Source organism: Hemicordylus capensis, chromosome 15 (assembly GCF_027244095.1).
Source record: "Hemicordylus capensis ecotype Gifberg chromosome 15, rHemCap1.1.pri, whole genome shotgun sequence".
NCBI classification, from domain to species: domain Eukaryota; kingdom Metazoa; phylum Chordata; class Lepidosauria; order Squamata; family Cordylidae; genus Hemicordylus; species Hemicordylus capensis.
Genome location: NC_069671.1, coordinates 6,940,211 through 6,967,283, shown reverse-complemented (window position 1 = coordinate 6,967,283; position 27,073 = coordinate 6,940,211). Strand labels below are relative to the sequence as shown.

General features: G+C 44.8%; 1 protein-coding gene across 25 annotated transcripts in view; it reads left to right on the top strand.

The window, feature by feature from the left end:
- FBRSL1 (fibrosin like 1) overlaps positions 1 to 27,073 on the top strand; it is a 788,945-nt gene that overhangs the window by 736,685 nt on the left and 25,187 nt on the right. For 17 of the 25 annotated variants that reach the window (XM_053280504.1, XM_053280497.1, XM_053280503.1 and 14 more), the window contains 5 exons: positions 12,530 to 12,926; positions 16,269 to 16,522; positions 22,416 to 22,642; positions 25,121 to 25,171; positions 26,728 to 26,823. In XM_053280504.1, coding sequence (XP_053136479.1) covers positions 12,530 to 12,926; positions 16,269 to 16,522; positions 22,416 to 22,642; positions 25,121 to 25,171; positions 26,728 to 26,823 — 1,025 coding nt within the window. Of the gene's footprint in view, positions 1 to 12,529; positions 12,927 to 16,268; positions 16,523 to 22,142; positions 22,304 to 22,415; positions 22,643 to 25,120; positions 25,172 to 26,727; positions 26,824 to 27,073 lie in introns of all 25 variants that reach the window. The other 8 variants (XM_053280521.1, XM_053280520.1, XM_053280502.1 and 5 more) reach the window with 3 other exon arrangements.

Genomic DNA, 27,073 nt, shown 5'->3' with positions numbered 1-27,073 from the left:
CAGGGGTTGTGTATTACTTAATATAGGATGCAAACCTTGGGTCTCCTATATGTGAGCAAGTGTTCTAGTACTGTCGAAATAAAACTAGTGTTGTTGAACTTCACCCATTTGAAGTCTATGCACAAGCATGTTTGCGTAACTCCTGTCCACAGATAAAAAGCATCTAACTTTGCCCAGATATGCTTCATTCCCTTAGCATCTTGGGGCGTTCTCCCTGAGTGTTATACTAGTGGTACAGTGGTTCCTCTCATTTGATCATAGTTATGCTATCGGAATTACATTGATAATGATGCACAAAGTGTTTGCACTCATAAATAAAATCAGTGGCTTTTAGTTATAGCGATGTTATTTGGGTAGGTTATGAGCTCTTGGCCTGGATAGATTCCTCCTCTCCCACAGTTAAATATTAGCTCCTAGATTGGTTTAAAGATAAGGCCGGATTAAATATTTGAAATATATATCCAGGAAAATTGTATTACATTGACCCAGGAGGTGTATATAGGGAAGCAATTCTCAAACGTTTTCAAGATTATTCTTTAGGTCAAGCTAACAATTGTTTGAACCTTTCAGTGTGTTACTGCAAAGTAAAGAGAAGCTGGTTTATGTACCAAGAACTTTGGATAGAGCAGCAATTTTAATACTGTTGACCTTGGGAAATCCTTTCCTCATGAACTTGTCTGCCAAGGAACAGCTGCATACTGCAAATAATTATGGAGAGCATTCTAGGTCACATGCACAATTCATGTTGGATGCCAGCCTTTTTGGGCCTCACCGTATGTTTTTGGGGGACTATGAATGCACTCAACGCATCATAGGAGGACACTGGATATGACAGACAAGCTGTCTTTCAGAGAAGTCTCCCATTAAGCTTACCATCTCTCATTAAGTAGTAAGTTTCCAGGAACCCCAGGTTCCCCAAAACAGGGGAAAGGACCTGTCCTCATGGAGGACAGGTTTATCAGTGGCTACAGTGGTGGCTGTGGGCCACCTCTAGCCTCAGAGGCATGATGCCTCTCAATACCAGTTGCAGGGGAGCAACAGCAGCAGGAGAGAGGGCATGCACATACCTCTTGCCTGTGGGCTTCTTGGAGGCATCTGGTGGGCGACTGTGTGAAACAAGATGCTGGACTAGATGGGCCTCCTTGGGCCTGATCCAGCAGAGCTGTTCTTATGTTCTTATAGTATGAAAAACAGTGCATTAGTGGGAAAGGGAAAGTGTAGGGCTATGCAGACCCATAAGTACGTGTCACGACCTGCCCCCACCATACCCTCATAAGGACTTGTCCACTGTTCCCCTGTACTGTCAAACAACACAAGAACTGAAGAACAAGCCTCCTCTTTTGCATTGACGGAGAAGAACTGGAGATGAGTTGTCACCTTGCCTACTGACCCAATGACGGCACATAGAAAGGAGTTTCTGCAGATATTTTCCAGGCCTCTCTGGTGTAGCTGTCCCAGTGTAAGTGAAGAAATAGGTTGATGTATAAAGGGACAGATAGTGTGGACTGGTAGACTAGGTTTATACTAGGTTTAGAATGTGTCCAAATGTTGATTTTTTATTTTTATTTTTGAATAGTGGAGCCACTATGGATTTCTAAATGAATCTGGTCTCTTATGTTTCTGCCCGAAGGATTTGTCTAGGGAGCATTGTACATCAGTGGGGACCCTCAACATCTATACACACCTTTATATGACAAGAATTTTTACTATGGGAAGGCTGGTGTCCTTTGACTGAAAGTGCAGATATCTGATGTCACATTTCAAAAGTAGGGAGGGGAGTTTGAGAAGGCTTCTTCCATCTGAAACGAAATTGCTGCCTCAGCCCACACTGGATATTAAGACAGCCTGGCAGATCCATGCACTGTAGCAATAAGAAAGGGATTGGCATTTAACCTCTTGAAATTAAACTAGGTGTTAACATCAATAGCTCAGTCTTATCGGAGCTTTGGTAGAATAACAAATTGTGAAAAGAGGTACAGTTGTGTCTCTAGCATGACCTTGGAAGGTGGATGGTGGAGTCCCGTTCCCCCAACCGCCCTGGCTCCACATGCAAGAAATAAGCCTGTTCTTGACTGATGCCTGTTTATTTTGAGAGCAGTTTTATTCCTCTCTCTGAGATGGTTTAGCCATTGTCAAGCCATGGCTTGGTGTTACATGGCCTAACAGAAAAGAGCCTCAGGATGGTGTGTTCTTTCCTCCCTTTTTGTGGCCTGCTTCCCGCTCTGATCCTGCTTTGAAGCAAGCCATGGTTTGCCATTTTGTCCAGCTCAACAAACTGTGAACAGAACAACAAATGATGGTTTGACTCAAACCAGGATTGGAGGGTAAGAGGGAGTCCTGATCCCAAATCTCCTTCCTGCTTGTTCATGTAGCATTATGTCTGAGTTTCTCTTTCTCTCGCATACCTGTTCATTACCCACCCCAACCCCACTCCAATTTGGGAGTTGTTTGTTACACCTCTGCTTATATTACTGGGTGGAAATGTGTGAAGAAGCAGCAATGCGTAGATTCTACCCCAAGCAGAGGTATGTGCAAATATTCCAAAATCTACAGATCTGACTGTGAATGAAATCTACACAGTATATACCGCTTTGCACATTATGCTTTTTTTCTAGGTCTGCAGAGACTTGAGTTACTTCTGCATCTGCAAAATTGGTGTGGGAGAATAGCATGCAAATTGGCCCTCCCAAGCACTGCCTCCCTTCTGACCTCCTTAGCTCCCATTCCCACACAATGCTCTACTCTAGCTTGAAACTGCCAATACAGACATAGGAAACTGCCTTTTACCTGGTCAAGTTGATTTAATGCAGTAGTGTTCTCAGGAAGTGGCTCTTCGAGGACTGAGGTGGAGCAGCTTCCAAACTCTACTACCTGGGATCCTTGGGAATGTACCGGATTTCTTAAGTACGCAAAGCAGGTGCTGTAGGACTAAGGTAAAGCCCTTCTTGGGGAGCTGGTTTGTCTCCAGTTTGATCGTGCCCCACCACTTTGCCCCTGAGAAAGTTGTACATTGTGTTTCATGTGGGATCTAGTTTCTGCAAAATAAGTGTGAGGAATACTCTTGTTAAGAACAGCCCTGCTGGATCAGGCCCAAGAATACCCATCTAGTCCAGCATCCTGTTTCACACAGTGGCCCACCAGATGCCACTGGAAGCCTACAGGCAGGAGCTGAGGGCATGCCCTCTCTCCTGCTGTTGCTCCCCTGCAACTGGTACTCAGAGGCATCCTGCCTTTGAGGCTGGAGGTGGCCTATAGCCCTCCGACAAGGCATGTTACCCCATGACTGACATGAATATTGGTTGTTACCCCATGACTGAGCTGGGCAGACCCAGGATGTTGTCATGGGTGGGCCTGTTATAGGTAGGGCTTAGAACTGGGTTATGGAATGGGTGCTGGAAGAAAATACCTCCCTGCAGTGCATGCAGACCCCTCAGTTTCGTAGGGGACACATCCCTCCCTCCTGGCTGGGTAAGCAGGCACATATCTACGAAGAGAACAGATGGCCTAGTTCTGCTTGCAGTATCTGTAAAAGTGGCTCAAGTTACAGCTGAAGAATGGCGGCCTTCACGTTTTTCCCAAAGAACAGGCTGTTCTGTTAGGCTGAGCAGTAATTGCTCTTGGAGGTTTGTGCTATTGATCAATTGGAGCAGGTTCAATTTCAGTACAAAGAGTTGTGTTTGGGATTTAATTGGAGTGATTAATAACTCGCAGCAGCCGGGTGGGAATCAATATGGATTTCAAACAGCAAAAAGTAGCACATTTTCCTCCTAGAATGTGGCAGCTGACAGTTTATTTGCACTTACTTGACTAATTAAAACCACAAGATCACTTGATAAATAGTCGTGTTGTATCATTCTAAAAGCTCCAGACTTTGACCTGAATACTGGATAAGTTGGATGGTCTTTGTTTGTTTGTGTTATCTGAAGAGTGTCTGGACCTCCGAGTCCTCCAAGTCTCCCATTCTGCCCGTGCTGCATAAGGCCTTCCTTGGTAAATACAAAAAGCTTTTGTATCTTTTTGTGCTCAGAGCTGTAGATTGCCTCTTACGTCATTGGTAGTGAGCCAGTCGGCATCCGCTTAAGAGCGGGACTGAAGGGATTTAACCCTGCTGTGTTTGATCCAACGTTAGAGCCCAAGATTAAAAGCCTGCATGAAACTTCCAATCTCATTACAGAACCAGCATCCACAGTAGGTGCCTGGGTTGACAATCCTGTTTCGGCTTTGCATTGGACTGCTGCCAACAACCGCCCTGCTATGCAAATTTAGCGTGACTTGCTTTTCTGCAGATTTGAATGGCAATCCTTGCCCTTTCTTCTTTGGCCCCAGTCCTTCCAGTTAGGGCCCATCTCCATTCACCCTTTTTGTACCGTTGGCATGTCGCCATGCATGCTTACAGCTACACTCCTCAATGTAGTGTGGCAGACTCCAGGAGCCAAACTATCCTATGAATGAGGCACAAAAGCAACACATCACCATCCTGTCGATTCGGTCTTAACTCTGGCAGGGACCTTTTCTGCACACACACACACACACACACACACACACACACACAAATTTCATTCTTTGTGCTGGGTGTTTTCCCAATTGAGCTTTTCAAGAATAAAGAACTCCTCTCCCCCCCCCCCTCGGCAAAGAGCTGACCTCATATAGATATTTTTCTAGGACTCTTTTCTCAGAGCAGTGATAATGGCACTGACCTCCATATACTTGACACACATATTTATTTGTCCAATGTTTCCAAGGTGAAGCTCATAAGGAAAAAAGATTAGATTGTGGTGAACTATAATTCCAGTGGCATTCAAGACACTTTGCTGAGTGGTTAGCTCTGTGCTACCATACCCAAAGCACTGAGCTTGATATGCAAGCCCCTTTGAAGTAAATAGAGGTGCATTGGTGTAAGTAGTTTAAAGGTAGTTATAAATGGTTCTCTTTGGGTAGCTTTTTCATAAGGAAGCTTCCTTTTAAAAAGGTAGTTTATTTCTGTATTGGTCTTCAAGCCAAATGCCATAATAGTGTGTGAGGGCAGTTCTCGGGTACAGTGAGTACAGGTTGAGGATCCTGATTCACTTAGTAGATTTTGAAATGTTGTTTTGAAACCACTCTGTATAGTGGCTAGAGTGCCGGGAAATTCATTTAAACCATTCAGACTGGGTGGCCTTGAGCAATCCTCATCTCTCAACTTAACTGAACCTGAGGGTGCTTTTCGGGCTAATGTGTTGCTTTGAGCATCTAGAAGGAAGGACAAGCAGGATACCGATGTAACACAGATCAACCACAGGTGCTTTCGCATCATGAAACAGTGCATAAGTCTTGGAATGTTGCTGCTTCAAAACTCAGATGCTTCAGAAGAAGAAAAATATGCGCTTTGGAAACAGATTCCAAGGACCAAGCAGCCAGCTCTTTGCCACAGTTGTTTTCTTGGAGAAGCTGAAGGCTTGTTACAGCCCCAGCGTACAGCAATCTAGCAGGTTAAATGACTTGGGCAACACAGTTTATTAAAACTGGCAAGTGCTCGCTCCAGTTCTTTTCCTGATAGTCAAGGCTGTCGGAGAGAATAATTGACAGTGGCAGCTGTTCTGAGGGTGTTTTAGATTGTTCCAAGACGATTTGACTTGACAGACAGCTCCATACAAATGAACTGGAGTGATAGAGGTGGAATCGGAGTCTGGTTGCAGAAGGAGCTTCCTGTTGAATGAGAGCAAGCAAGAAAACATAGGTTAAGGTCTGATTTTTAATTTTTAAGGTCTGAGCCCCCTTTCCCCCATTTTAGTTTTAGCCATGCATCCTTAAAGTACAAGATGCTGAATTTAGACTGATATCCAGCCTGTTCTCCCCAGTGGAAATACTTCATGCCCCTCAAGTTCTTCTCCAAGCCTGGTATCAAGATAACTCAGGGGTTCATAAACTTGGATCCCAAAATGATGATGTGGCTGGGATTGATGAGAGCCACAGTCCAACACCATCTGGCGACCCAAGGAGAAAGAAGCATGTGTTCTGTAAGTCTCTGTTTCCTGAACACATAGTGAGTTGCATTAGTCTAAGGGATGCAGGCATTGTGGTGCAATTTATATCCCTCCTAACCTTAAATGTACAAGCCAAATGAAATGATTCTTGGAAGGGGTGAGACATTAATTAGTGCTCCCTTCCTATATCTACATCAGTCAGAGCACGAGGTAGAACAGAAGCCAAACAATGCATGCTAATGGACTTCAATTACGTCTTACTCTTCAACTTGGCAGTTTTGAGCAGGGTTTGTTTTTTCTCTCAGTGCAAGCCTATGCCTCTTTACTCAAAGGTAAGTCCCACTGAGCTCAGTGGTGCATACCACTGAATAAGTGTGCTTAGGATTGTGGCCTAAATGTGTTCAAAGCCATATTCATAGCAACAGTAACACCAGGTTCAGTTCTGTTAAAAGATCAGCAGACCTAAGATATTCTTATTTGGGGCTGGATAGACAGTACAGGCTAGATGAATCAATGATCTGACTCAGAATAAGGTAGTTTCAGGTTGGAAGGCTGGGGATCGGTTCAGATTAGGAAGTAAAAGAGCTATACTGCGTCCTTCATCTTCCAATATGCATTCCATCTCCAAAACCTTCCAAATGCAAGCATGATGCATTGCTATAGACTATTTTTAATGCTCTTGTGTCCTTGGGACCTGTCCAGGGCTCAGGAAATCCACAATGAGCCAGCATGGTGTAGTGGCTAGAGTGCTGGACTAGGACCGGGGAGACCCGAGTTCAAATCCCCATTCAGCCATGAAAACTAGCTGGGTGACTCTGGGCCAGTCACTTCTCTCTCAGCCTAACCTACTTCACAGGGTTGTTGTGAGGAGAAACCTAAGTATGTAGTATACCACTCTGGGTTCCTTGGAGGAAGACCAGGATATAAAATGCAAATAATAAAATAATAAATAGTCTACCAGTCTGTGACAAGTCAAAAATGACGCTTAAGAAGCGGAAAAAATCCTGATGAGTAATGTACCAATATAGCTCAGCGAGTAAATTTTTTTGTTGGGCTGGTGAACAGAGCCAACTTTTCTTGACCCCTGCACATCTCAGACATGATTCTGCACAGTGCCTGGGGATTATTCATCCTATATAATGAGAATTCACCAAGGAGGTAGTTGCAGCCTGGTTTGAGAATAGACAGCAACTACATAGGGCTAACATTTAGCCCTGGGGTAAGTGCTTCTAAAAGATTGTGCTTGTGCCAGGTATTTCGGTCTCTCTACACACATTTTATTTGCATGAACACATTTATTTGCTGTACAACAGAGAGAGCAGCCTTGTCACATGCCAAAGGGACAACTTTCCCTGTTCTCAAGAAACAAGGAGGAAAAGGGCAGGCCGGATTTGATTCTTTCCAATCATGTCTTTATATGCACTGATGAGCAGATTGCGAACAACGAGCTGCATCTTCAAATGAACACAAGAGACAGGGCAGCAGGTCTGGTAGTGATTTTGCCCTGAGTACTGTTTGTATAACCCAGCAACTGCTTATTGGAGTCCTCAAAGCAGCCTTTGCAGATTTTAATCCCTTGCACTTGAGCAACACTTAATCAGCTCGGAAACAAATTCCCTCTAACAGAACAGATTTAATTTATGTCAGGGGCTTTTTGCATTGTATTTTGCTTGCCCCAGTGTCTACGTACCCACATGTTGGTACATATGTTAGCTGAGTGTGGGAAGAGGGAGCACCAGAGGAAGAGCTCTATTTTTCCTCTTTTTTGAAGTGCAGCACTGATCTCAAATACCCAAGCTGATTTCTCAGCAGCTGCACTCACCAGTTTCCCTTTAGACACAGCTAAGCCACTGAAGAATTTGCCTTCTGCTGAGAAGTCAGCATAACAGGCTAACCAGCCTCCACCCGTCCCAAATCTGTGGAATCTCATATCAGAGTTACTGAATGTCCCTGTAAATCTCCTGAAAGTAATAACACAACCTTCTTTGTGCACTCAAAGTTAGGATTGTGGGTTCTGTGCATTATTAAATGTGTACTTTCTGTTTGGACAAGTCAAGCCAAGGTCCTTGCCTGTAGGGTGCTTGGCAAAGGTGTGAGGCTCTCCTTACTCAAGCTCAAGCAGTTGCAGGAGGAAACATTGGGTGCCTTCCGTTCAGCCCAGATTTATGCTGGCCTTATTGAGTCAAGCCGTAGGTTGGCAGGAGACTGCTCTCACTTATCAATTAATGTAGTGATGGTAGTTCAGGAAACATTTACTCGTTTTTATTATGCTTGCATGCTGGTATTTCTCTGAAGAGCTCTGAGCTTATATAAGGTTTCCACTTTGTCTCCCATCTAGACAGTTACTGCAATCTAGACCGACTTAACTATTGAGCTGCAACCTATAGAAATCCGCCTGTGGGGGTTAGGAGAATGACAACTGGAATGGGGACCTTTTCTGTGATTGTACCCCATTTATGGAATTCCCTCTCAAGGAAGGCCTGCCTATCACCCTCTCAGTGATCTTTTAGGCACCAGGCAAAGCCTGTCCCATGTACACAGAATTTGTAATTGTCTTTTATTGGTTGCTTTTTTTGTTTCACCATACTTGCCTATTCAGTTTTCTCTGTAGCATCTTGCTCTGCTAAGATGTACACACACGCACCACTTGATCTTAGCCAAAAGGCCGAGATGCGATGTCATTAAATGGTGCATTTGAATGTGTCGTCATTTTAATACATTGGCATGCTTTCACCTGCTGCCTTGGTTTTTCTTATCGTTCTGCTATTCATGAATACTGAAGTTGTTAAGCTGCCATGAATACCATATATCCCATTTAAATACATGCATGTGCCTTCGAAGCATTCTCTGGGGTTTTGAAGGGCTGTACATCCTTCACTCCCCAAATGTTGAGAGGAGAGCTGGTCTTGTGGTAGGAAGCATGACTTGTCCCCATAGCTAGCTAAGCAGGGTCTGCCCTTGTTGAATCTGAATGGGAGACTTGATGTGTGAGCACTGGAAGATATTCCCCTCAGGGGATGAAGCCGCTCTGGGAAGAGCAGAAGGTTCCCAGTTCCCTCTATGGCATCTCCAAGATAGGGCCGAGAGAGATTCCTGCCTGCAACCTTGGAGAAGCTGCTGCCAGTCTGTGAAGACAATACTGAGCGAGATAGACCAATGGTCTGACTCAGTATATGGCAGTTTCCTATGTTCCTATGTAATTTTGAGTGGGAAGATGGCTTTGTGTCTCATTCAATCCACATCCTAGTCCAGGGGGTACCTAGGCAGGACTTTAAGTCTTGCTACCCATCCCTTCACCCTATAATACAGTCTGATTTCTAGCTATGACATCATCCCCACCTTTCTCTTCCAATGCCGATGCTTTTACCAGTGCTCCTGTTGCTCCTATTCATCTCTTGTGCAGGGAATAGAAGCATATCCTATAAATTATGGTACCTGGGCACCCTTTTCAAGGCTAGCACCAAAGACATGCATCCCAGTCATTTAGTGTATGAGCTGGCCTTGGCTGCCACTGTTCTCCCATTTGTAAAATCAGAATTATAGTCCTCCTCTGCTTCATGGGAGTCTGGCAAGGACAAATGCATTAAAGATTTACAAGTGTTCAGATGTCACAATAAAAGGAGGCAGGATCATGTACGAGTTTGTGATTGATACCTTGAGGGCTGATGCACACACGGACGTTGCAACACTGAGAGAGTGTTATGCCCTTTGTTAAGAAATATTGGACCTTTCCATTCCTTATCTGCTTTCTCTCCAATTATTTTATTTATTTATATCTCCATTTGTCCTATTTGAATATGAATATACGTGTGTGTATATATAGACACACACACGCATTTGACAGTGCATTTCTCAATAGAAAATATTCCAGGGTGTTTTGTTAGAAAACGAGCAAAGTTGGCGTGCTAGACAAGGGTAGCATTGTGCCTGGTTGGGGGAAGAGGCCTGTGTAATCCAGCCTTCAGTACAGCACAACTGAAACACAAATCATTGTAAATGTCAGATACCCTGTGAAGGAAAGAGCTGAGCTGACATGAGTTCAGCTTTAATTAAGGTTGAAATATTGAAGCTGACTGTTGAGTCTTAGGCAAATTGGCTCAGCCTGTTATCATGAGGCATGAAAATTAACAACTCTAGAACTTGGTAAAAATAAACACATTTCTGTCATTGGAATGTTCCAGCACTGGGTAGTGAATCTCATGCTTGTTTATAGTGAGGGCAGAGGTCAATGATGTAAAGTTTGTGCAATCAGATGCCAGAGGGTGGCAACTCCAACTCCATTTCTGAAAGCCCCAAGGAAATCTGATATAGTCAGCCGCAGCTTGTGTTCGTACCAGAAAATAAGAGGTGAAACAATGTGGTATGGTTTGAAAAAGCACTTTCCAAGAGTAATTGCCATGTTGGTCTCAGAGAAACCACATCATGGCACCATGAAATAAGTTGGGCATACAATGAAAAGTTGATAGTTGCTTCATCTCCTTGCAGCGATGCAGAGGAATATGGCTGCCTTTTCCCTTGAAATGGCTGCCAACAAGATATGGTGCCTGGAGGCAACAAAATCAACAGCTGCATATAAATCTGCTCAGCTTGCTGCTTCCAGTGTGGCACTTCAAGTGTTGATAGCACATGGTGATTATTTGTTTTGGATAGATTTACTTTAATAGACTTCCATAACATATGTGATGGCGGGGTGCTTTGAGTGTGCATGTGTCATTTGTTAGCTTTATCTCTAATTACACAGTATAAAGTTTCATATCTGGAATGTTCATGTTGGGCTGGATGGATTTTGCACAACACAGAGATCTTGTTGGAACAGGCATGGCGAGGGGGGTGCAAATTGCTTTCAGAAGGAGAAGGAAGCCCTAATTGTGGGTTTGAAAAGAAAAATATCTCAAACTCTAGTTGTAATAAGTGATACTGTGAAGTTCCTCTGATTTCAGTTTCTCCAGTCTTCATTGTAGTTATAATCTGTATTTAGTAATCATAATGGTAATTATATACCAATATAATTATATACCAATCATGGTGATATGCCCATTTCAAAGAGAGCGATTATGTTTTTAAAGATCATAAAATAGATTTTAAAGAGATTGGCTCGGAGAAGGCATGATGACTTGCCCAAAGCATTACAGGGCATCTGTGGTTAAATTGTTCCTTACATTTGGATTTCTTGATTTGCTGAACTACATGCGCTTTCTGTAGATGTGCTGTGCGGCTGTCATGATACTGCTTTCTCATTGTACAGCACTAAGCAGCCCCAGACCCTGTCACCCCAAACCAATCCAAATGTGCACCATGGGATTTGAAATGAATAATAACTTGACCCCCCGCCCCCACTTGCAGTCTAAACTGGCACTGCCCAGACACAGGTTTACCACCTCTGAAAAAACTAAGTCACCATCTCATTCATCTTTTGAGGTGCATTATTATAATTATCATTTTTCCAACTAGGAGCCAAGACTGAGGGATAATTAGTTCAAGGCACACACCCTCCCCAAGTCCTTGACTGTCATAAGAGTCCAGTTGAGGTTCAACCCTCTGTTCACCACACCATACCCTTAGTACCCTTCACTCCATTTTGCCAAAGGCCTAGGTGTTCATGTCTAGGAAAATCTTTCCTGGAAGAATATATTTATTCAGCTGTTACTTATTTGTAACCATGCCACTGAGATGATGATAGGTTTATACACAGATTCAGGTGTTTTTTTTAAACCCAAAGCAACTGATCAGCAAAACAAAAAATGTCCTTGTGCCATTCGTGTTTATCATCTAGACCAGAACTGTGCATTTTCATAAAATACACATTTTATCGTGGATGTGAAATTGCAAGGTAAAGACGAGCAATGTTGACACTGACATACTGTATTGTTAGACATCTGGAAGAAGAGTCAGCATCCTTGATCGTCAAGAGATGCATGTACTGCATTTTGTAATGCAGTCCTATGCAGGTCTTGAAGACACATGATGTATCTGCACTGCTGAAGCTAAGCAGGTCCGGATCTGGATGGGGGAACCATCATGGAAGAGAGGCAGGATTTAAGTGGAATAAATAAATATTTACAAAGCAGCCCACTTGCACGTGGATCTCCTCTGGTATTGCTACTGAATTCTGCCTAAAATCAAATTTGGGGGCACAGGGAAGGGGGGAGGGTTAATCCTGGTAGAATCTATGGTAGGGTTTTTATTTGGTGTGGACTTATACGGTTCCACAGAATTCAAGCATGGAGTTATTGGCGGGAAGGTGTGGAACCTTACAGTGCTGGACCTAATTGCGGGGGGTATAGCTTGGAGAAGGCTCCCTGACCCAACTAAGCCATCCTTCCATTATACACCTTAGCTTAAGGCAATGACAAGTTTTGAATCTCATTGTTCAAGGGGAGGGGGGGAACCACTGTATTATTGCATTCTGCCACTTCAGCCTCCGAAGTAGGTTGAGCAATCAACAACACATAGGTACTGCTGGTCAATAAGCTTGGATTCTTCTCATTTGCTTCTCATGTATGTAAATAACAACACCAATCAGCATATTTTGCTACTTACATTTGCCTTTTTTCTTGTTCTTGAAGGTCTGGCCTCGAATGACAAGGCCGAAGCAAAAGCAGGAGGTGTCCCCAAAGTGTCCGGGCTGGAGCGCAGCCAGGAACTGAGCACTGACGTGCCCTTCGTGCTACCGATCCATAGCCCCCCACCAACCACTGTTGTTGTGACTTCCAACTCCTCCGCACCCACATCGAGTGCCCGGGCAAGTCCACTGTTGAAGAAAGAGCCATTGATCTCAGCACCAGCACCACCGAGGCTCACCCCTCAGCCACAGCCTCGGCCTCAGTCGCAACCTCAGCCTCGGCCTCAGTCGCAACCTCAGCTGCTGCCAGAGCTCCGAACGCAACCTCCAAGTCACATCCCCCCTCCTCTTAATTACCAACTGCATCACCAGGTGGCCCACAACGGACTCAATAATATCAGGTGGGTAATCCGTGTTCACTCGGTGTTCTTCTCTCTCTGTCTCTCTAGGGGATATTGCCATTTGAATCTTGTTGCACTGATGTGTAAACATCCCCATCCACCTTGCCTTGAAAATCATCTGGGTTGTGCAAGCATTTCTGACAAATTTTCGGTGTGTACGTTGTGAGCATCCAGGTAGGTTTTGTAGATCCCTCCTCTTCCTGGCCAGTCTCCCCACTCACAACTAAACATTTAGATTTGTGAAGGGGGAGAGATAACCAGGAAGGCAGAAAAAAGTTCCAGTAGCAAATGACATTCCTGAGCATGCCCAGAGACATCATTTCAAGCTCAGCAGTCAGGCAGATATGTGTTTCTGCGAGTCCTCTCTGCCACCAGTAACAGTGTCCAAAGGTAAGAGTTTGGCTCCTTGTAAAGGACAGGCAGGAAGCTTTCAGGGAGAGCTATCCACAGCAGTGGGGAGCAAACCCATGTCGAGCTAGAACCAGATTCAAGTGGGTCTGGTCCTGAAATGGGGTGCCCCTGGTTGATCAGGAGTAGTTCACATTTCAAGCTCCCCTGCTCAGACTTTATCAAGTCTCTGTAATCAAGTAGCTCTGTTAGAGCTTCTCCACTAACAACACTGGGGCTTTAAGGTGAGATGTTACAGCAGAAGCAAGCAGCATTCGTAGACTTGAGACTGCTTTTCTTCATTCTTCTGTGGTCATCTATCTGCTTATATGGTTGCTGTCACCCCCCAATAATCCATGTGAAGCTCCACCCATGACCATTCAGATGCCCCTTGGGAAGAGTGCAGCTTGCTCCTGAAACAATCTGAAGTTTTATCAAACACAGAAGCCGAATGTGCACCAGAAACTTGCATGAGTCACAGGTCATATAAGAGTACGCCCTCACTATTAAATGAATACATATTGTACATCTAAAGATGCTATGTACAGGTCTCGCATCTGATGAAAAGCTGTGCCACAATAAATCATTTTGGGGGGTGTTTTGCCATTTTTATAATGCATCTCCCTCCTCAGCACAGTTCTTTGTGGGCCACTGTGCTACAATAAAAGAGTACTTTGCTTAGGCTGGATTTACATACTGCAAATAGTAATAAAATAGAAAGCCGAGAAAGCTTGGTTATTTATCCAGATGGCGTACGGACCACACATGGCTCACAGATGAATAAAAGATAAGCATTTTCTAAAAGCCTAGGAAGAAAATACGTCAGCGCAGGGATAATGTTAGCAAGGTAATAACAATTACGATCAATTCACACAACCAAGTTGGCATGTGGAGAATGCAGGTTGAATGGATCTGTATGGATCTTGTTGTATGGTGAAGTGGTCAATATGTGCTTGGTTTGGAATCCAACTCATGCCCTCCATAGGAACTCTTTTTTTCTGGTGATACGGTTTGAACATCAAATTGGATGGGATGAAGAAACTGTCCACATTCTGCACAGACCTTTTCTATTCAACCATTTTAAACATATCAGTTTGGTTCAGAAGCTGAAAGACAAAAAAATGAAGACCCACATTGTTGTGTTGTGATGTGGGTTGATTCTCAGTGTGTTCACGCTTGCAATTATCCTCTTCCAAGATTAGGAATAAGGAGTGTGTAGTAGTCTTAAATGTAACTTGACTAGAATATCATGAAGGGTGTAAAGCAGGCCTGTTCAACTTACGCCCTCCAGCTGGTTTTTGAACTACAACTCCCATGATCCCCAGCACAGTGGCCTATCGCCTGGAATTATGGGAGTAGTAGGCCAACATCTGCAGGAGGGCCAAAGATGAGCAGCCCTGGTGTAGAGGAAGTGCTGAGATGACAGGTGGATCTCAGAAATGTTTGTTTGTTTGCCTGATTTGTAGACTGCCCCAAACCTCCATCTCTGGGTGGCTTACAACAAAATAAAATAAATTAAGACAAAAATGAAAATCTTAAAACCACAGACAAGTTTAAAAAGCTTGGGTGAATAAATGTGTCTTTAGAGACTTTTTTAAAGAGATGGGGAGGCTTTTATTTCATCAGGGAGCCCATTCCAGAGTCTCAGGGCAGCAACAGAGCCTCCAGACAAGCTGATGGCAACTGCAGAAGAACCTCTCCAGATGCGAAGAAGACGTTCTCTTAAATACCCAGGGCTTAAGCTGTTTAGTACTGCTGCTACTACTACGGATATTTATATACCGCTCTTCAGCCAAAATTTTCAAATAAGTTTACATTGAAAAATAAATAATACATAAATAAAATGGCTCCCTGTCCCCAAAGGACTCACGTTCTAAAAAGAAACAGAAAGCATACAGCAGCAACAGCCACTGGAGGGATGCTGTGCTGGGGTTGGATTGGGCCAATTGCTCTTCCCCTGCCAAGTATAAGAGAATCACCACTTTAAAAGATATCTCTTTGCTCCGTTAGCAGGTGTTTAGGGCTTTATAGATTACTAGTGGTTTTGTAGCCCGTTGGTTAACGGGCGCTAGTGGAGCTCTGCGCTCCAGACATTCGCCGCCATTCCCTCTCCCGCCACCCCCCGGTGCCCGGGGCTCCGGCCGGGCCCGCCACTCACCGCCGCCCGCGGCTCCGGCTGGGCCCGCCACCCACCGCTTCTCCGGCCTGGCCCACCGCTGCCCGGGCCCACCGCCGCATTGTTTTGTTTGCCGCCTCGTCCGGCGGCCATCCTGGGCGGCCAGAAGCGGCCGCCCCGAAGAAGCCGGGTAAGCGGCGGCACGGCCAGGCCTCGGCCATGGCTCTGCCGCCTCCTCGGCCGCGCCGCCTCCTCTGGCCGAGGCGGCGGCTTTGCCGCCGCCTCGGCCAGTGTCCCCCGCCGCCGCTTACCCGGCTTCTTCGGGGCGGCCGCTTCTGGCTGCCCAAGATGGCCACCCAAGATGGCCGCCGGGTGCTGGCAGTCCTGCCTCCCTGGCTCCTTCTGGCCATGCGCTTCGCGCATGCCCAGAAGAGGCCAGGGAGGCACGGACACCAAGCCTTTTATTAGATAGGATAACCAGCACCTTGTATTTTGCCCAGAAACCTATTGGTTTATTGATGTATTTGCAATGTTGGAAGACTCCTGGTTATAGTTTGTGGGCGAATGAAAACCTCTTCACTAAGAAACTGAATGTCATACAGGAAATGCTACCCTAATTTAAGAATACTTCATGGGAGATCTATTGGGCAGCTCTATTAGATGGATTTCCAAAAAAAGATTTGTTTGTTTAGTTTAGTTTTGTTTGTTGTTTTTGCAGATACGCTTTCACAAACAATAGAGTTATTTTACAGAATGTGTTTCTATGACACTGCTCCCTTTTTAAAGACTCTCTTTCTCTCTCCCTCTCTCCCCCACCCCACATATTTTTATTTCCACAGCAGAAGCAGCAGCGCCAGCAGTGCGACAAGCATTAGCCTACCCAAACACCTTCCCCTCTCCCCCCAGATCCCTCCCCATCATTCGTCCGGCTCAGCTTTGCCCCTCTCCATCTCTAACCTCGCTGCCTCACATTTCCCTCTCAGATCGCAGTCCCAACACCAGCACCATCCGGCCATGTTTGCCACCCCTCCTACGCTGCCACCTCCACCAGCGTTACCAACCAACAGCCTCGTGATCCCAGGTCACCCCGCAGGTAGGTCCTACCTTCCCTCTGGGTTTCCAGATTGAGATCAGTTCCCCTTTTTTGCGCACTGTAAAGCATCGGGCCAAGCATGTAGGGAAGGAGAGGCAAAATGCAAACCACCCACTCTGGTAGCATTTCAGAAACCTCAGGAAAACTCTTGTAGCTAGTAAAATAGACAGGACAAACCTTGCAAGCCAGGCTGCATAAGAGTCACAGCATTTGTGTCTCCTCTCGTTTGTCCGTTGGAGAATGTTGCAAGCTTGAACTGAAGGTATAGAGTTCTTAGTCCTCCAAATATCAGAGAGGGCCAGGAGGAAATTAATGAAATGAAGACTTTTCAAATAGAAGGGTTTCTCCTTCTTTTGCCATTTTTGAGAGAGAGGGGAAGACTCTACATTAGAAATGGCTAAAAGCTATAGAGGAAAAGTTTGAAAAGGATGAGAAAACCCAATTGGACTAGAAGCAGTTAGCGGGGAAAGTACTCAAGTCAAGCCTCGTTCAACAGATAGAATTTCTTTGCTATTTCAATCCTGAGTCTCTTTGGGCAGAACTAAAAATTTCACAAGACACATGGCCATCCCTGGAAATGGTATCCCTGTATTGAGCACTCTCCTTCTCCCGTGCAGTATGTCGTGACACTGATCGCATCACATCTGTGTTTCCTTGACCCTGCTCAGTATTACTGGCTGCTACTGGTAGGGGCAGGGAAATACACAGTGTGATATCACAGCACGGGATAAGCGGATCCCCCCTGCTCCAGAGGAAAACACGACAGAGGGGTGTCATTTCAACAGAAGCCCCTTATCCTGTGTGTAAGATGTCGCTTCATCCCTGCAGCTTTACCACACACTCTTATTTAATATTTTTGTTTTTTTAAAAATCTCCTCTTCATTTGTTTGTCTTCATATGCTGCAATAAATCTGGGGGTGCAGAGCATTTTCTTAAAAGCCCCCATTCAGGGAAAGGAGCTCAGCATGAATTGTCCTCGTGCGATTCTTCTCCCACTTTCCTGGTGGAAGGGATGTTGCCTCCTGGACTTAAGTCAACCTAAAGAGGAAGCCCAAGTAAGACTCCCCTACTTAAAAGCCCTGGATAGTGGGTTAGCATTTCTGCCTACAACATGCAAACAGTCCCTGTCCTTCTGTGCCTTCTTCAGCCTCCCTCCCCCGCTTCCCATATCAGGATACTTGGCTTTCTTGAGAAGACAGGGAGAAGTGGGGGAAATGCCCAGTAATCCTGCTTGACTGTTAATAACTTTCCATTTTATTTTTGCAATAACATTTGAGAAGTTCCCAGTATATCCTTAAATATACATACACTCTTGCTTCTGCCTCTAAAACACCCCATTTATAGTTTTCCCATTAGCCTACAGCTGTTCCCGAGGCAGCTGGAGACTTTTGTAGAGCTCTCACCCACTGGGCCCCCTTTTGATCTGGCATTTGACTCTGTAACTAACCCAGCAGGGATTAAAGCGGACACACATTCACACCAACATCCCCCTTCTGTTTCCTACAAAAGCCAGTTAACGAGTGAGAAAGAAAGAAAAGATTTCTGACTGTTGAAAGCAGCAGTGCCTTCCATTTTGCATGTATTTGCCTCTCGGTCCCTTTTTGCAAGTTCCTAGTTTAAAGGGTGTAGAAAGCAGGGGAGGGGAGGGCTGGCTGAAGGAGAGGCCTCTAACCACCACATTAGCTGTCCTTCTGTAGTTCCTTTTTGAAAGGGTGTGGAAAGGGCTGGTCTCCGGAAGATCTACTGTTGCATAAGCTTCCAAAGACTGAAGCTGAAGTGACATTCAAGAGCATGCTGAGTGACTGATTTGTTCGATTTTTTCCCCCTGCTTAAAGCAAAAAATCGTATAAATGCACAGTAGGAGGCACTCGTATGGAAGAGTTTAGCTAGGTCTAGGTAGACATAACAGCAGTTGAAACCCATTTCTGCTCAGATGATACGAAAGTTGGGTTTTGTTACAAATCCAGCTTCTGCTGTGTACACAACTTCTTCCCCAAAGACCAGAAGACATCCCGACTGTTTCAGACATTACTTTGTGTGGTACCAGGTCTGGATTATTATTATTATTATTGGTCACAGAAATGCACAACGCAGTAGTTGTAGCTGCCACTCATATGTCTGTTGGCACTCATTTGTATAAACGCTTGGCGGTGGCAACATGGGTGCTGTCTCGCCTGTGTTGGAGCAAACTCCAACCCAATCTAAAAGACATTCCCCCCAAAGCAGTCTTCACTCGTTCTGTCACTAAGAAAACAGTCGTGCAACAGAATGTGCACTACTCATCAGGACCCAAGAAAACCAAAGGTCCATCTTGTCAAGTATCCTCCGCCCCACAGTGACCAGCCAGATGCCTCTGGGAAAGAGGTAGACAGTTGCCTTCCCTTGCTGTTGCTCCCCAGCAACACAGTGGCTTACTGCCTCTGAATCTGGGGATTCTGTCTAGTTAGCATGGACATGGGGATAATAGCAAAGAGGACACGAAGGCGATCGCCCTGAGTGAGTTTCCATTGTGCCTCTCCAGATAGTTTTGAAAAATCCATACTTTGCCTTTCCATCCCAAGACACTCAGAATGGATAACCACCCTCAAATTGTTCCTGATCCTGTATTCAGTGCAGACAGATGTTGGTGAACACAAGGTGCAGTGTGGCTCATGGGGCATAGATGAGCATTTTAGGCCTGTGGGTTTGTGCCGTTGAGGTCATGGCCCAAGTTTAGAGTTTTAGGCACCACTTCCTTGGCACAAATAACCTGATGTTCAGCACATTTGTGCAGGGGTGGGGGGAGAATGCCACTTAAACCAGTAGGGCTTGGAGCTGATTGAACAGGGCACAGGATATCCTTCAGGTCAGGTGTACAAACTGGAGCCATGGTTTCTCTCTGGTGTGTGGTGGCTTTGATCATGCAGGGGATTTACACTCAACTGCATGTTTAATAATAATAATAATAATAATAATAATTTGATTTCTATACCGCCCTTCCAAAAATAGCTCAAGGCAGTTTACACAGAGAAATAACAAATAAGATGGCTCCCTGACCCCAAAGGGCTCACATTCTAAAACAAACCACAAGATAAACACCAGCAACAGTCACTGGAAGCACTGTGCTGGGGGTGGAGAGGGCCAGTTACTCTCCCCCTGCTAAATAAAGAGAATCACCACGGTAAAAGGTGCCTCTTTGCCCAGTTAGCAGGGGAGTGTCCACAATATCTAACATAGTAAAGGCTGTGCCTTGTGTCTGGTCCAGGCCAGAGCTATGAGTGGCCGTACCCAAGTCTAGACTTGAAGTGGTTCAGGTCTAGACTGGCTTGGGGTCTCTGAAGCCAGTGGCTTAAATGACAAGCTGAAGAACTTGGAGCTTGAAAGGTTCTCACCTCTGCCATGAACACACCAGGTAGCCTTAGGCCACGCCCTCTTTGTCAGCCTCAGTTCCCTTCTTCAACATGGGGATGATCATACTGACCTGCCTTAAATGGTTGTTGAAAGGATTACAAGAAGATAATGTCTGTGAAACAGGTCCAACACTCCACATCGCTGTATAAATTAAGTATTCCATTGCTGTCACTCAGCATTTGAATTGGCTTTCACTTCCAGACAGTGGCCGAAAGGCAAAACTCTGTGGGACTTCAAGGCACAGACTGTCAACTCTATAAGTTGAGGCATGCTCTTTGCACCCATGTGGGTTTCCCATTGTGTCTGTGGAGCATTGCCCTTTGTGGAAAATAGTGAGTCAACATGCTCTGATCCCCTCAGGGCACATCACAGCACCTGCTTGTGCACCAGAGCCTGTGCATGGCCACAGAGATGCGTAAATCAAGATCAAGAGCACCTCCTCCTGTGGGCCATGCAGCATTCTCCTTAGAATCTCCTTCAAGTGCTTTGCCCCTGCTGTGGCTGCCTTTTGTGCCCCCTGCCCCGCCCCCAATACTTGCTTTTTGTTCTCTCCTCTGATAAAGATGAAGCTGCAATGTCAGGCTGAAGTCTGGAGTCAGCTGCAGATCCACCAGGCTGGCTACAAGTCTTTTTAAAGAAACCAGATACTGAGTATTTTGCAGCTGCCAACTTTTTATCCGTTACTCTTCTCCTTCCACCCCCCGGGGAAAACACAAAGTGGATTATCTGGGTACTAACCGAAGGATCCAATTTCTTAAACTAGGCTAGATTTTTAAGCCATGCTAGGTTTCTTCCAAGTTTTTAAAGTTCTATATTAAAGTTCTACGTTATTATTAAACACACTCACACCCAAGCTAGACATGGCAACAGGAGTAAAAAAAAAATCTGGTTCTGCCCCATTCTCGTGTAAAATGCAGAGAGTGCAGTTTATGTAAATGTTTAACACCTTGGTATTTCAAAAACAGAAATTGAGAGCTGCTATCATGAGTGGAATAATTAGTGAGACTAATTAAAAAATCTTTTAATCACATCTTTTAAATTTGCCTCACCAGTTAATCCAGGGAACTGGCAGACTTGAAGAGACATAGGGACATGCATAGAGCACATGTGCGCCTGCTCCTTCTTCCTTCATGCGCTAGATTTGATGAAATAAAATCCTCTCCGTGTGCTTCTTTATGGTTTGCGTCCAACATTAAAACCACAGGCAGCTGATTCAGACAGTTCTGAAGTCAATGTCAATTTGTCTTCTTTCAAAATACTTGGAACTTGTTTATATTTTGGAAGACATTTTGATGTGTTTCTCTAGTAGGTGCTATTTCATAATCTCAAATGTGATGAAGAAGAAAATTCTAAAGATGGCCCTGCAGCAATAAGCAGTAGCGTTTATCAGTTATATGATGTGTTAGACTTAAAGGAACTAAACATTTCTCTCCTTCAGGACTGCCATACAGGTTTTTAATGTAATGCATAACATACTGTGAGCAATTATATCTAGGCAGTTAACTGACTAAAAATGCTTTAGTGGTAATTTCCAAATTGCTTATCGCATATTATCCTTTTCCCTGGAACAGTTTACCTGTGGGGAGAATTACAGCACAGCCACAGCATAAAGTGGTGTGGGTTGTGGGGAAAAGTTTTGACAGCCTGAATCTCTAGCTGGTTCCTTACATGGGCATCTAGTTTACTATTAACCAAAAAAGAGGCCTTTGCATTCTTCACAGTTTTGCTACAGTTTTCATGTAGAGTTAGTCGCACTTTAACATTTCAACAGTATTCCTTCAGATATGGAAGTAACTTGGTTTTCAGTCTCATAGCACTGTGGAATGTTAACTATCATTGGGAAGCTTAAATGGCAAGTTTGTAAAAGGAGCCACATTTGTATGTATCCATGCACTTGTTTGCTTTTTTGGAAAACATAATGGCTCAGCAGTTTCCCAACCCATGTAGCTGTTGCAAAAATAAATACTAGTGCTGTATTTCACAATTGACAGTGTACTTGTCATTTTCTGCATGAAGATTATCTACACCTAAGGAAAGTATCATATATGAAACACCTCTTAATGTTCATAGGGTGGAAAGAAAGATGGTAAAGTTGTTGGGCTTTCCCCCCCTAACTCCAAAGTGTGTTTTGGGGGTGGTTGGAGGGTGGGCGTGGGGAGGGACAGCTTGTTGATAAAGCCCCAGTATGTTTTCTGCTGTGATGACTCATGGTGTTCTCTCTTGTCTTTAGATACCAGCCTGTTGATATCATTCAACCAACCAATCATGTATTGCCAGCCTCATTCGGGGATTCTGATTGGTACTTTGTCACAGGCATCTCTCTTACCTCCACCAATGAGTCCTCACGTAGAAAACCACCACAGCATGACCTGCAGAAACAGGGAATGCCAGGTGAATATCTTGACTCTCTTACTTCTATGTCTTTGTGAAACTCACGGGCTGTTGTGTCCTTGTGTCTTTTTTTCCCTTTTCTTTCCTCCCTCTCTCTCTCTCCCTCTTCTAGATCACGAGCTGCTCAGGCAAGAGCTGAACAATCGTTTTTTGGTTCAGAGTTCGGACAGGGCCGGTGCCTCTCTTGGCCCAGTGCCGCTGCTGAGGGCGGAGTTCCACCAGCACCAACACACCCACCAGCACCAACACACCCACCAGCACACATTCACTCCTTTTCCATCCAGCCTGCCCCAGATGCCGCCCACCGCACCTCCCCTGGTGCGTACCCCTACCCAAAATGTGAGGATAAGTAGAAATACTTCTAGCCAAAGACCCGCCAGCACCGGCTCTCTACAAGATAGGCGCGCAGAATCGCACTTCATCCCTGTTGACCATGTCAGATATAGTTTCCCATTCTAAGGATACAGTTATTTGACATATGAATCCAATAGCACCTTTTCAGACTAATTTTTAATACCGTGTTAAGTTTTCATAGGTTACAACCCTACTTCTTCCCTCTCACTGGGCCACATCTGAATGTGACTTCCTCAAACTTTCCACCAGGGTCTGTTTGCAGAGAAATGTGTCATATAAAATGGTCACACAGGTCTCCTTTTTCCTTCTCTCATGCATTTTGTGCGGCTTCCTGGCACGTGTATTAGGAAAAGACATATTTGCATGACTATACACCTTACATGCTTTCTGCAACATGGGCATTCATCCTCATAGTTCAAAAAGTGACATGAGAAAGGGCCCCTAGAGGCACTGAGGAGAAGGGTGAGGTGTGAATACATTACTGTAATAATCAGAGTGGGAGGGGGTTGACCACAAAGAATTGATTTTTTTAGTGCTTTGTTGCGCGCAAAACACATGCACAGAAATCATCAGGAAAATGAAAGTTTCCAGTCCAGAATGTAACAAATGGTCATATTTGCGTCTCATCTGCCTGCCATCTTGCCATGATAATTTGCCTGCACTGCTTTGTTTTAAATATTCTTGTTGGATTGCCATCCAGTGCCATGCCAGCCAGCCATGATGTATGTGAGCATTCAGAATGTTTGACTGGGCAATCCAAGAACTGATACAGATGCATCTATATTTTTTAACGCTGCCCCTGGCTTAGTATTTGCTTATGACAAGGGTGGGGGTCTTCATCGGGCAAGCTGTTGCAGTGATCCCATGTGGTTTATCCTGTTGCCATTGCTAAGTTGTTCAGTTTTGTAAACTCTTCACAGCACCTTTTTCATGAAGGCCAATGTCTATTTTTGGTACACTGCATGAAGCAAGATTTGACCTTCCCCCCCTTTCTGGGGCAACAAATCCCACACCTCACAGCACTTTTTCTTGTAACAAATGTTCCAAAACAGCATTTGGGGGGAAACTCACGGGGAAATGACATTTCTTGTTTTGCTTTCCCACTGTTGACGGCATGACGGACATTGTTCATTTCTAATCCGCTTAACTGCAGAACAATGAGAGCAATTTCTGCTGCCCCACATCCGTCCCCAGGTGTTTCAGCCCCGTGCAAATACCTTCCCCTCTCTTTCCCCTTCTCGGAAAGCAATCTCGGAACTTTTTCCTTGAAGGCCTGGCATGTTGTTTAAGAATCCTGATATCTGATCTCGCTGAAAAGCTCCCTTCCCGCCCACCCACACCCTGTTGATGTCAGGCTCAGGAGTGAAAGCAGCTTTGCCGCGCCCTCTTTTGTTCTGTCTGAGCTCCCATCTTCTTATATTCCACTAAATGGGTTTATTAATCCTAATGCCAGAGCGGGTGGCGTTGAAACCGCCAGCTGCATGTGTTTTAGTAATTTATGGTATTTACACTGGAGGGTACATGACTCCAGTAATAACTGTAATTAACACAATTGCAAATCTGCTCTCCTGTATGGAGGAGAGCGCATAACAACAGCTGGCTTGCCAAACGAGTGGCATTTCAAAGGGGTCATTGCTCACCCTTCCGCGCCCTCCCCCCCCACCCCCCATCTCCCTATTGCTTAAGGCTGGAATGCGTACATTCTTCAAAGGGCATGGTAAGAATACTGATGGGGCACAGGTCAGATGCATGGTCCTCTGGAAATATATCGCAAGGGGCTGAAATGTACCAGGATAGGGAACATGTGTGCAGATCCATGGCAGATGTGCACGTACAGCTATCCTGCCTGATCTCTCGAATGTCCCTTTTCAAATGAGCTGAACTAGGCTTGAATAATAAAATGAACTGAAGAGGAGGGAATGGTAGTGCTAGATTATTGGAGATAGGGTTTAATAGCATTGAAGCCAGAGCAGCTCTGGATAAACCATTTGGCTTGGTTTGAAATCAGTGACTGATGCACTGAATAGCCTTGGGTTGGTCCCTCAGAGATGCTGGAATGTTGAGTGGCGGCTTGCCTCACAAGGCAAAGATCGCCAAACAATCTTTGCTCCTTAGAAGGATATGTAAAGGTTAGGTATGAATATAAACATGCCCCAGTGGCAGTGCAGAAAACTAGATCTCATAAACCTATAGTTCAAACCTCTGGAAATAATTGGGGTGTTTACTGGCTTCTTAAAGACAGACCTGGGTGGTGGAATGTTATGCTAGATGCCTGAAACTGCAGCTTCTCCGTTGCAAATCTATACATTTAAGATTTACGGAAAATATATAGGAGAGAGAGAGAGTCCCACCAGCTTTTCAGTGCCCTATATAGAGAGAACCTGCTTCATTATATTAGACTGCATTCTAGTGCTGTAGAAAACCAAACTCACTCCCCCCCCCTTGTTTCTCTTTTTTTTCCAGTTCGACAAGTATGCTCCCAAACTTGATAACCCTTATTTTCGACATTCCAACGTGAGTTCATTTCTGGGTATTGGCTTCTAAGACAGGATTTTTCTGTTTGTGCTTGTGTTTTTCTTAAGTGTGTTTGATGCAACAAGTGCTAGCTCAGCCTATGACTTAATTTTTTTCTGTCCTTGACTTTTCCCTTAATTTTATTTGCACTCTTGATACATCATGGACTCCTCAGAGGACCTCCATTTCCTAAGCTGAACCTTCAGAGTCCAGCCAGCCATTCTCCCTATGTTGTGTTCTGACTCCAGCACTTACTGCCTTCCTCTGCTGTTCCTTTTATCAGTGGCTGCCTCAGAAGCAGCGTTCTGGGACCGCAGACTGTGGAAAATTAAAAGCATGTGCTGATAATAGTGGACTTCATGGCTGGCAACTGTGATAATTACCTTGTAACTGGGAGGCAGATAAAGATTAAAGATGCCAGGCAGGCTGCTTTCACACTTGCTAAAGTGGCATGTCTTGCAGGAGGGCTGGAATAGCAAAATTAAGAATTATAGTAAGGGCTAATTCTCCCCACCCCCACCCCCCAGGCCACCCTCTTCCCTCACAGAATGAAGCAATTTCATTCATATCAAAAGGAGGATCCATTGTGACATGGACTCCTGCCTCTACAGAAATCTGCCACCATTTGGGGGCTGGGGTGTGTGTTGGTTTTTTTGTAGGAAGCCATTCAAAATCCCTTCCTTGAGGCCTGCCAGCCTGATCTTAAAGCTGCCCGTAGAAATATGACCAGCTGTTGCCACAGTGATATCCTACTCAAGGAGAACACGACGATGCTGCTTAAAACCGTGCAGATTCCACATCTGCCAAGGTTGGCTGTTGGCATATAAGCCTCCTGTAGAATGCTGGTGTGGTATCTAAGGCTACCTCCTGATGGTTACAATAGGATAGGTCCTAATATCACACCTGTGCAGTTATCATAGCCACCTAATGGTGCAGCGGGGAAATGACTTGAACAGCAAGCCAGAGGTTGCCGGTTCGAATCCCCGCTGGTAGTTATCATTGCAGCCTCTTCTAGACACCTCTTGCTGGCAAGATGAGTTGAAGGAAGGATTTTGTAGTCTGTCTATAATAAGGATTAGAAGAATTTTCTGCCATGCGACTCTCAGTCATTTTACTGTTCATGCACTGGGTGGATTTCTGTTTTAAAAGGAGGCCTTTATTGGCAGCAGGATATTCCTGCGCCAATGCACAGGACACATGTGCAATTTTTGATGTCCCTTTTTTATGATGGGCTCTATGGATTGCAGACCTGACCGAACCAAAACATTTAATTCAAGAGAAAGGATTCAAGCTGATTAATCTCTTTCTTAAATAGCCTTGTCCTTCTGATTTGAGGGGAACTGTTTTGCTAAACGTGAGCTAATGAAGAGATCATGAGATTAGGCCAGCTTCCAGGGCTTGCTTTTATTATTTCAAACCAAAACTTCCCAAATTGAATTTGGGGAGTTTTTCTTCTGTAATTGAAAGATTGTAACAGCTGAGCCAAACATGACTCATGCATCTATTATTTATCTGTAATGTAAGATGTAAGCATTTTTCTTCTTCTCCTTTCCTAGTTCTTCCCGAGCTACCCTCCAGCAATGCCTGGAATGCAACCTATGCTTCCACATTCAGGTCCCTTCGGGTCACTTCAGGGAGCATTTCAGCCTAAGGTACAAAGTTATGATGGTTGATTTAGCCGTGGATGGCGTTTTTCATCAGAAATGTCGTGATTATTATGTGTCCTGGGAATGTTCAAATGTGTTTCTCACACACACACACACACACACACACACACCCCTTTCTAGATAAAATGGCATTTTCTACTAGTAGCCTCCCCCTGCTGGCTTTCTTTTGATTGTGAAAGACAATCAGTACCTCTTTAAAGGCCTAACTGCAGGGGGTTGTGTGGTTACCTACAAG